Source organism: Excalfactoria chinensis, chromosome 12, assembly GCF_039878825.1.
Source record: "Excalfactoria chinensis isolate bCotChi1 chromosome 12, bCotChi1.hap2, whole genome shotgun sequence".
Classification (NCBI taxonomy): domain Eukaryota; kingdom Metazoa; phylum Chordata; class Aves; order Galliformes; family Phasianidae; genus Excalfactoria; species Excalfactoria chinensis.
Genome location: NC_092836.1, coordinates 10,798,205 through 10,809,102, shown reverse-complemented (window position 1 = coordinate 10,809,102; position 10,898 = coordinate 10,798,205). Strand labels below are relative to the sequence as shown.

At 48.0% G+C, this 10,898-nt stretch overlaps 1 protein-coding gene and 1 long non-coding RNA gene across 2 annotated transcripts; one reads left to right on the top strand and one right to left on the bottom strand.

Annotated features, from left to right (window-relative positions):
* Positions 1-1,237: 1,237 nt before the first annotated feature.
* On the bottom strand, positions 1,238-4,512 carry LOC140257582 (uncharacterized). Its single transcript, XR_011905063.1, has 3 exons — positions 4,407-4,512; positions 4,081-4,245; positions 1,238-1,324 (listed from the first exon to the last, which is right to left on the bottom strand). It is a non-coding gene; the product is annotated as an uncharacterized lncRNA (long non-coding RNA).
* A 5,468-nt stretch (positions 4,513-9,980) lies between these two features.
* Positions 9,981-10,607, top strand: DNAJB8 (DnaJ heat shock protein family (Hsp40) member B8). Its single transcript, XM_072347655.1, has one exon. It carries the CDS (start codon positions 9,981-9,983, stop codon positions 10,605-10,607), a length of 627 nt encoding a protein of 208 aa, XP_072203756.1.
* Positions 10,608-10,898: the final 291 nt, after the last annotated feature.

Sequence of the window (10,898 nt, the reverse complement as noted above, 5' to 3'; positions counted from 1 at the left end):
GCTGCCTCCAGCCCTCTCTTTTTGCTCCTCCGTCAGGCCTGTGGGGGCTCAGGCTGCAGCGACGCGTTTGATGTCGGCCACGGAAGTTGAAACACGGGACAAAAGCTGGGGTTCGTTTCCCCCAAAAAACCCCTTGCCTGTTCACCCCTTGTGTGTTCCCCACAGAAGGGCAGAGACATGGCACAGTGATGGGAAGCTGCTGCCTGGGCATGGAGGTTTCCAGGTCTGCTGGTGCATGCTTTGCAGGGCGATCTGAGCTGCCAAGAGAGAACACAGAAGAACAGCGAGCTGACCCGTTCATATGCCTCACAAAACAGACATGACACAGATGGGAGCTGTTTCTTCCAGCCCTGGGGTCAGGGAGAGACAAAGGAGCTCCTATCCCTTTATATACCATCAGATTCTCCTTGCGAACGTGGGGAGTAAAATAACTGCCTGCCTTTCTGGAGCTGAGTCATTCCTTGAAAAGAGATGGGTTAAAATGATGGCAGTCATGAACCAGAATGAATGCAATGAATTCCCAGCAGAAAGCAGTGGCATCTCCTGAGCTCTGAAAACCTGATCCCAACTGATGGCCACTGGGTTGGACCAGCACCGTGTCCTGCCAGGATGGGGGCATGAGGAGACAAAGGGCTGGGATGTCCCTATGGTACAGACTGCATACCTCAGCTAGAGCAGCCACAGGTCACCTACTGGTAACTTCCTTCACTGTCATCTGCATGGACCAGACAGGTCTTTGCTGTGCAGCTTGGTTTGGCCATTTCCAGACCAAGACTGTATTTATACCTTCAGAAATACCATAGCTGTTTGTCAGCACTAACATAGACAAGGTCCACACAGATGTAGCACTATTAATAGTGCTATTTCTTCATGTAGTTTTACTTTCTTAGACATTTAATCATAGAATGGCTTGGGTTGGAGGGGACCTCAACATTCGTTTAGTTCCAACCCCCCTGCCACAGGCAGAGTTGCCTGCTGCTGGATCAAGCACCAGATCAGGTTTTTAGTTTTTATTTCTTAAAAAGAAATAAAAACATTAAGCTCTTATACAAAGAAGGCTCCCATTTCTAGCAAGAAACATATTTAGCATATGCACACCTTCGGAGGGATGCATAGCTCCATGGCCAATAACACTTATCGCTTTGCCTCGCGTAGGAAGATAAGGGCAGAGGAACGCAGGGCTGCGGGGCAGGAGCTGTTTGCCGAAAGGGGCTGGGAAGGAATCCAGTCCCCACCCCAGTGCAGCCTTACCTGCGCCCAGGTGCACGCCGGCGCCGGTCCCCGCGTGCCATACTGCCAGTGCCAGACCTCGGAGCTCATGCATCTGGGAGGGAGAGCAAGGAAGGCAGATTGTACACATACTTCTTTTTTTTTCTTTTTTTTCTTGAACAGTTGCTGTTGTAAATGAACTCGCCCTCACCGTGTTTTTGTGTTGCTTGTGTTTGCTGCCTGGGGCAATGTGAGAATGCAAGTTTTCCTGGCATGACTGCTCTTGGAAAATCAGCTTCAAATCCATATATGATAGTATTCATGGAAACCACGACTCTAATTCACATGCACTGATTTCCCTGCCAGAAAGCGTGCTCCCATCCAACCCAAGGATAGAAACATCACCCTGTGACTTCCTTGCCCAATCACGACCAACTGATGCTCTTCAAAACTCAAATATTTTCCAGGGAATGTTTGCAACCCACAGACTAAAAAAAGAAAATCTTCCCCACGTTCATGCAGTGGCTCAGTGTCATGGCTGTATTCAAGGAAGATTCCTGATAGGTATTTCCCAAGCCAGACTACTCCTCTCCCAAATAAAATAAAGCGAAAGAAAAAGCCTTGAGACCCAACTATTTCAGATACACAGATACTTCATTCAGAATTTCTTCCCTGTTTTCTCAAGTGCTTTACACTGTGCTACAGAGGTGTACACACAGCTCAACAGCACAGAGGGAAGAACCTGACCCTTGCAAGCTCATCCTTCCCAATACCAATGAGTGATGCTCCCAGCCAGTGCTGTGCTCGGTGCAATGGGACAAAGGTTGGGGAGGTGGAGGGAGAGCTCTCACTGAAGATAAAATCTATTTCTGATGTCTATAAAAACCAAACCCGAATTCCCAGTTACTTCAATGTGAGCAGTGGATGCAGGGTAATGGAGAATGGAGTTATTTATTAATAGAAGGGCATTTCAATAGAGATCTGAAGAGATGATATGGACCAAATGGAGGCATCTGCAAAAATAACTCTTGGGAGGTTTTACCTGGTGTGCCCAGGTGTCTTAGCACCATGTCCTGAGGAGGGATCTCAGGAAAAGTGTTTTTGGGAGCTGCATAGAATGGCCTGGATTGAAAAAGATCACAATGCTCACCTAGTTTCAACCCCCCTGCCATGGGCAGGGTCACCAACCACCAGACCAGGCTGCCCAGGAGCCACATCCAGCCTGGCCTTGAATGTATCCAGGGATGCAGCAGAGCCAGAAGAGCGAGTGTGGAGAGGAGATCTGTATCAAGGAGTACTGTTCTCGATGCGCTTTTGGGGTGATGGAGGGGCCCCACACCAAGGCTGCCAAATCCACATTGGACTCCCCTCCAGTTCCTACCCTTGTCTCCCACAAAACACAAAATTCATCTTCCTGAATTCCTCGCTTATTCCTTTATAACCAACACCTCCATCCTCACTTGGCAGGGAAGCAGCACTACAATTCCCACCCGCCTCTCCCTCGCAGCCCCTTCTGGAGGGGCTCATTACCCATGCAAATAAATAACACTCCAACAGCCGATCCCCTCCCAGCATACACACACAATTCACAGGGGTCTTTGGGGAGCAGAGAAGGCAGGAGGGGGGAGCGTGGTGCTGCGTGGCTGAATGTGGCAATCAAGCTTTCCCACCGCCGTGTGCCCCTGGGGAGCAGCTCCGCTCCTGTTGGCAGAAGCCGCGTCTCTCCACCTTGCTAATCCCACTCCGCTGCGCCCTGACCCCTGGGAGCCCTGGGAACGCAGTGCTGGTCCATGCTGCCCCATCTCCCCTCCACAAAATGGAGTGGGGAGGGAAGGGAAGGGGAAATGTGTTCTTCCTTAATTGATTTTTGGTGAAAAAGGCAGGCAGCCGCGACAAAGTCAAATTAATTAGTTCCTGAGCTATTTGCAGTTACAAGCCACGTAAGATTAGTGGTCACTGTGACTGGGTGCTGGGAAGTGGAGGTAGGAGGAAGGTTGTAAAAATGCTTTTTTTTTTTTTTTTTTTTTTTTTTTTTCTTTTTGCTCCTCTTTAAAAACATGGAGAAAATAATAAAGGAGACTTCATGGCTCTCTCCCCAGCGTACTGCACACAGATCCACCTGGACAGCCCGATTTATGGGGTGAAATGACTGTTTCGGCCCATCCTGCACTGCCCACATCGACCCAAGCAAGTGCTCTCTCCAGGTCCTCTGCTCACCCCACTGTTGTCCCACCAAAGTATGGGGATAATGCTAGCTCCTGCTCCCCAGGAAGTGACATCTGTATCCCTCTTGCCCTTCCAGCCAGGGAGGCTATGGGAGAGGCTCTGAGAGCCCCACATGGGCTCAAGGGCTGTGAACCCAACGAGTAGGGGATCAAGGGTTGCCTGCTGCAACCTGATAACGTGGTAGCATCCCAAGGGGCAGCTGCAGCCGTGCTGCCCAGCCCAGGGGCACCCGCTGCCTCCAGAGATACAGCTATGCAGACACACTCCCATCTGGGTATCGATAAGAGTGCCTGTTTGTGTGCATAAACACAGCACAACATGCAGCCACATACCTCTGCATTCCTCCTCCCTTCCCTCCCTTCTCCTTCTCCCCCCCTCCTTATTTCTTTATCTCATTCTCATCTGCTCTTGCCTGTTAAATGTTATTTCTGCTCCTCGTTCAGAACCGAGGCCCAGAAAACAGCAGTTGCTGTTTGTTACACAAACCAGCACTGAAGCTGTGAGGGATGATGAATATTTTTGGTGAATCTGAAAAGTTTTCAAGTTCGAGTGGAATAAAGCAAAAAGAGAAGGTCCCAAACCCAAACACTGCCAGACTGACTTCAGCCAGGGAAGGAGCACTGAGTCCATCCCCTCCACACTTACTGCATGCTGTCTGATTCACTTGATTTTGTCTATCTCTTCTGGCTCACGCAGTGGACACAAGCTCTGCTCCCAGCAAGGCTGGCACTGAGTACTGCATCTTCACCTCTGATTCCATTACAGCTCGCAGGCCCAAAATCTGCATCCCTGGTGTAGACCAGACGAATCCTAGAGGCAAAATGGTTTCAAACTCTCCATCTTTCTTGGAAAAACAGGGAAAAGACATAATGGCCAAGTGTCAACACCTAAGCAAGTTATTAAAGGAAATCTGTACTGGACAAACTCAATGACAATCACGACCCAGCTGCAGAAACCCTGTCAAAACTCACCCCAAATGTAGCGTGGCATGTTCACCACTCCTCCACAAAGCCCTTCTAATCCCTCTGCTCTCAGGGGTCACCCAGTTCCATGAAGGGGGACATGAGTGGGATAGGCAGAAAACTGGTGGAAGAACCTGTGGATTAGTAGAAATGTTCATCTTTCCCACTCTGGCAGCTCAAGCAGGTAATGCTGCTTCAATAGATTCCAGAGAGCGGTGACCAACCTACCTTCCAGAAGGACTCTTCAGAGAACTTGGGTTTGAGCACAGGGCAGCTTGTGAGCCCAAGGCAGCTTGTGAGCCCAAGGCAGCTTGTGAGCCCAAGGCAGTGCAGCTGCACTTCTCACTGGCTCTCTGGAATGGGGTTGTATACTGAATTTACGAGCTCTTAAGTCATCACATTTACAATTTATATTCTCCAGTCTTTTAATCTCAGCAATAAACTTGGACTAAACCTTTGCTGAGGCAGTGTGGAAATTTCACTGTTCCCGGCAGCCTCGTCTATAAGTCCACAGGCAGGACCAGAACCAAAACTTGTCTCCTGACATCTTCACTGTGGGGTCAACTCCAGTTCCCCACTCCCAGAAGCAGTTATAACACATTGGCAAATACTGGGGGGTGAATGCTAGCCATGTTCCTCTATGATCTCTCCTGCCTTCTAGAAGAGGGCACTGCTTCCCCTTAATGACATGCAGCAGGTCTACGTGCACATAACAATCTAAATATTGCAGGATTCTGGACCTTGCCATCCCTTGCAAGCCAGCCTCACGGGTGCATTTTTACTCCCCTAGAGATGCTTTACTTCAGTAGAAGAACCATCTTCAGTGTTCCTGCTGGAGTGGTGGCTATTGACAGGAAGCGGTTTCCAAAGCAGGCACCGCTCTGCAAACCTAAAATTGAGATGGAATTGGCAATGGTAAAGCTACTAAGGGAGGCAGGCCCTCCCTGCTTTCATGAGCCCCATGCTTTCAGAAGAGGGTGGCATCACTTCTGCAGAATGCTTCAGTGGCCTCAAATAACACACTGAACTGTCAGGCACAAACCCAAGCGATGGCGTGAGCCAGCTCTGAAATAATGAGAAGCTGATCTACAGCTTTTCCCCTCTGGTTTATTAAATGAATGTTCCACATACCACTTCCCACTGACTGGAGACAGAGCAAAAATCCCAGGACAGTAACTCATCATCCTTTCTTCCCCTGAGAAGATTCAAGGCTGTGGCTATGTATGGATGTTGTAAAGTGATAAAGTTGCTGCGGCTTCGCGAGTTACCACGCACCGGCTGAGCCGCGCTGCCTGACCACGCACACGCTGCCGGCTCCTTGCGACTGGGTGGTAAAACATGTTCACTCACGATGGGGCTGGAGCAGGTACACCGGCAGCGGGCTCCAGATAAGCATGCTCTGCTGATAAGCAGTGCCTCATTAAGCCCCGGGACTCAACCGCTTGCAGAACAATCCTTGGCCCAGATGTTCCTCATCTTTTCAAGTCGTAGACCTCAGTCACGGAACTGGCAATGGGACGGCACTCTGGGAAAGAGGTCAATATTGAATTAATCCCTGTATGTAGAATGGAGAGGAAGAAGGGCCCAGGACTGTGCCAGAGAGCAGGAATAGAGGATCGGCCAACTGTATTGCTGAGTACAGCTTCAGCAGAGTCATGCCTGGGTGAGGATGTTGCAGATGACAGATGGAGATGACCCAGGCAATGAAACTGGAGTGCTCTGAATTCTCCTGGGATCAGAGTCCGTGGAGAGAAGTTACATCACTGTTTGTGCTTTCCAAGACTGGAGAGAGGTCTTGCCCAGGGCATGATCTAACATAAGAAACATGCCAGGTCCCTTGACTCCAGTAAGCAGGACCAGGCCTTCTCTTTAGCTTCATACCTTAAAAAAAATGGTGTTTCTTTGGAGGTCCTGCTCCATGCCACCACCCAGAAGCTGAGTGCCTTCTTGCCTGAGCCTTGGTTTGGCCTCAAGGCTCAGAAAACTGGATCCAGATGCAGCTCTCCAGGACCTCCTCCAGCTCCATCTTCCATCTTCCATCCCACCACAAGCCTCTGCATTGAGGGGACAAATTTTCCACTTATTTTTAATCCACATGCTGAAGGCAAGCAGGCCACTCTGCCACCCAACAGGAGGCCAGGATCACATGCTCAACTGTAGTTGTCTTTGGGATCATGGCTTGGGAAGCAGGCAGGGGACAAGCACAGTTGCCTTAAGGGGAGGAATCTGATGACAGCTTGAGTGGTGGGACAAAGTGCGATGTGTGTTTTGTTTAGATAGCCAAAGGACTTGGAACAAATGTCTGTGGCTCATGTTTTAGATAAAAGGAACCCAGACTTGTCAAGGTATCAGGGGGATGCTGAGAAAATGCTTATCAAGAATCCCTTTGACTCTAGACCCCTTTATAATAGAATCAACTACAATAAAAGGAATAATAACAACAGAAGAAAGTTTTCACATCTCGGAGATGCTCACTTCTTTCTGGACCAGGACATTTTTGGGATGCCAGGAGCAAGATCAGTGTTAGGGGCTACAAATGTGGGGTCACCTGTGGTCCATGAACCAAAATCTTGGGGTGCTTTTTCCCTGAGTGCCCTGTGTTTTGCTCCTCACCTCCCACTTGACTCACCACTGCTGCTTGGCTGGGAGGGAAGAGTGGGACATGGTGGTGCCGAGGGGACAAGGTCTGTCACATCCGCATCCATCTGGCATACTGAAGCAGAGACTGAAGGAAAAGGAAGGAGGGGGTGGGTAGAAGAGAAAATCCCAAAGATCCTCGGATAATAAGCACCATTAAGGTTAGTCTGTCTCATGATTGTTTCTTATTAAAAAGAGACTGTACTTTATCTGTGCAGGATATGCTGTTTGGATGAGGGAATTAGCAGAGTGACTGCCTCCATATCATCTAATTAGCAAAAATGTTGATAAGCAGATACAATCACATATGATTAGGATCCTTTTAAAAAGCCACTCCATTAATTAAATAGACAGAAAGGCCGCCTCCAGCCCTCGCGTGCCACTGATTAGAATACAAATATTTACACTAATCTCACCTCCATCAGCCATGGGACACTTTTGAGTATTTTTAGTGACATCAGATTACTATTGATTTCCATCCCCAATGTCAGACCATTTTGTTAGTATCTGAAAGTGCTGCCTTCAGTTTCGGATGCTTTAAATCATGTTAAGGGTTTATCTTAATGACGCTGCTGATAACCACTGTTCAGGTCACTCGTACTTTCTCTTCAAAGAACACAGTCTGGGCTGGTTTTTATTGTTTGTACTTGAGATTTGAGATACGAAAAACATTTCTCATTTCAAAGCCTTGGTTTCTAGGGATGGGGCTGCCAGGCTAGTTTGGGTCTAGTTACTTGAAGTGTGCATGCCTCTCCCATTTTCCCTTCTCCCCATCTCTTCTCGACCCTTTATTTCTTCCTCTCAAACCCTTCTGGCTCACAACAGTGGCCTATGTTGAATGGCTGCTAATCTCTGATGCCTGCTGCAGGCAGCAGACAAACAGGCAGTGAGCATCCCCGCCACAGGATGACAGGAGAAAAACACTCCCTGTGTTTTAGGTGGGTAGGACACTCTAAATCCAGGACAGATAATCCACTGTGCCAGAAAGTCTGTGTTAGGCACTCTGCAGCAAAAGCAAGTCCTGGAGGAGATGCTTTGCAAAGAGACAGCCCAAGGCAGGCCTACCTCCTTCCTTCCACTTGCAGCACTACGCTCGCTCTGCAGCAGATAATGAGCCTGGTACCTTCCAATGGGGCTCTTTCATCCGTTTCTCACATCCCATTTCCACTTTTGGGTAGCAGAAAGCAGAGACAGCAATTGCTCCTGAAGTTTCTGCCAAGCATCTACAAAGAGATCTCAGTGACAGAGGACAGGAGAATGCTGCACCTTTTGGTGGCTTGTGGGTGGGAAGCTTGGATCATCCTCAAGTCCAGTGTATAGTCAGTCTCCAGACCAGACTGCACTGCCTAATGGCAGCTTCTATCACAGGGCCAGAATACAGTGAGTACCTCCATAGTGCTGCCCCATCACTGACCAAAGAGGAAACAAGCCTAAAAAAGCCCTTCCTCAATGGCCATCTCCAACACTTTCCTTCCCTTCTCTACCATACTGCTTTCTACAGGCTGACATGGCTTCCTCTTGGCTTCATTGTTCCACACAATGTGTGTTAGAACAGCAGCGGGCTCATGTGCTGTGCATACACTCTTTGGTATGATCAGCTGTTTACTCCTTCCCAAAGTGTGGGATAATGGAAATGAGGGCAGTGATCTGCAACCCACACTGCCATTAGTAGGTGTTTATGACAGGGTTACAGACAGCTGAGTTCTCATTGTTGGCACTTCCTTGGAGACTTTCCTCATGCAATGATTCCCTGTGAAGATATTGCATTTCCCACAGGAATGACAAAACCAGGGAATAGAAACAGATGCAGGATAACCTCACACTGGATCAGGGAGTTCAGCTCCTCAGACTGAACTTGTCAGTATTGAGCTTATGCAGCATCTCTATTGTACCTGGGCCAACTATCCCAAAGAGCAAGTAGAAAAGAAGCTAGGGTTGTTAATGAGCTTCATTCTGGGCACTTATTCTGGTGCTACCATGGGAACTAAGTTCTTGTAGAGGCATTAGGTTTGGACACAAATTTACATTATGGTCATCTAATCATTATTTTAGGTAAAAGGTCTACTTTGGGTTTAAAAATGGACACATGAGGAGGTTCTAGTAATTCACTACCTTCACTGTGTAGGACATGCAACACATTTGGAGTTTTAACTTGTTAGTGCCACCTTCCTAAGAGTCTGAAGACCACTGTACCATCAATTCTCTGTTTCTATGCAGATTCTTAAAGGATGTGATGAAACTGCTGTTGAACTTCCTACTAATATAAAGGAAATCTCTCACTCCAGAGCATGTTCTCCACACCCTTAATCGCATCTTAGGGCACTTTCCCGAGCCTTCTCCAACTTATCAGCACTCTCCCTGAACTGTGAGTGGCTGAACTACAAACAGCTTTTCTATAGCTGCTGCTGGAGGGTAATGTCCTATAGAAGTAACATGACCTGATGACACTACACTTCTCTGGACTGCGCATAGATCTGTACTCAGTATCTGAGAATCCCACTTTTGGGCAGGCACATACAAAAACTTATCTGACTAGGCCATACCTCGGAGCTATGATATTACAGCTATGTTGGGCAACTACATCATGTACATAACCAGCATTTGAGAACATAAGGCCAATGGCAATGTAAGGCCAATGACAACCAACACCGCCCCAGAATGTGGTTTGATCACCTGAGCAACAATTGGCTGAACCCACTCTGAGGTCACAATCTCACGATCCGGGAACATCAGGCTTCAAAAGGAACAACCTTGTAACACGGGACTCAGCTTCCCATGTGGCCCCAAAGGACAAAGCAGAGCAAGGGATGAACTGAGCCTGCCCCCAGGCAGCACAGTGGCAGTGGGTGTCCAGGAGCCTCTGGGTGCTGGACATCTCCAGGCTTCATATCCGTAGTGAGAGACAGGTGCCAGGCAACTTGCAAGCAGCCTCAGCTTACTCCTGAGATGGTGGATTATTACAAAGTCCTTGAACTGCAAAAAAGCGCCTCCCAGGATGACATTAAGAAATCCTACCACAGACTGGCACTAAAATGGCATCCTGACAAGAATCTCACCAACAAGGAGGAAGCTGAAAAAAAATTCAAAGCTGTCACTGAGGCATACAAAATCTTGTCTGACCCTCAGAAACGGTCGCACTATGACAGATCTGTCAAGGAGAGCCAATCCCGTATAGGGAGAAGTGCCACGGGGGACCATTACAACCGCTTTGACATCCCTTACGTATACCAAGAGCCCGAAAATATCTTTAAGGAAGTCTTTGGAGGGATGAATCTCTTCAACAACATCAGAAACAGTGGAAGAGGAAGCAGCTCCAGTTTGTTTTCTGGCTTGATGCAGTCCTTTATGCCATTTACTTCATTCAGTCACAATGGGCAGACCTTCTACTCCTTCATTGAGGAAACATCCATGCCGTGCAGTTTCAGATCAGTCATAACCTCTACTGAAGTGATCAATGGCAAGAGGATCACCACCAGGAGAATCAATGAAAATGGGCAGGAGAAGATAGAGATTGAAGAAGACGGCCGTTTGAGGTCTGTGTCAATAAATGGAAAAGAACAACTGAAGCTTTAATGTCCCCCAGCACACACATCACCTCAAGCTGTGGGACATGCTCTCACTGCTCAACAAATGGAATCTCCTGTGAGCAGTGTTAATAAAAGCTGAGTTCGTGGCACAACTGATGGCAGCTTCTCAACAGCCTGGAACAAATTATTGACAGGTAGAGATAAGGAGTTATGCTAAACTAAGGAGAGGAACTATACTGATTCTATGTAAGGTGATATATAGTGTTTGTTCTGGAAATACATAGTAAATATACAGCAAATATACACAGGAGCTACCTTGCTTGTTTGTTGGAGACCA

Excerpts from the sequence above, each read along its gene's own strand:
- DNAJB8 (XM_072347655.1), top strand. The coding sequence starts at position 9,981 with ATGGTGGATTATTACAAAGTCCTTGAACTGCAAAAAAGCGCCTCCCAG.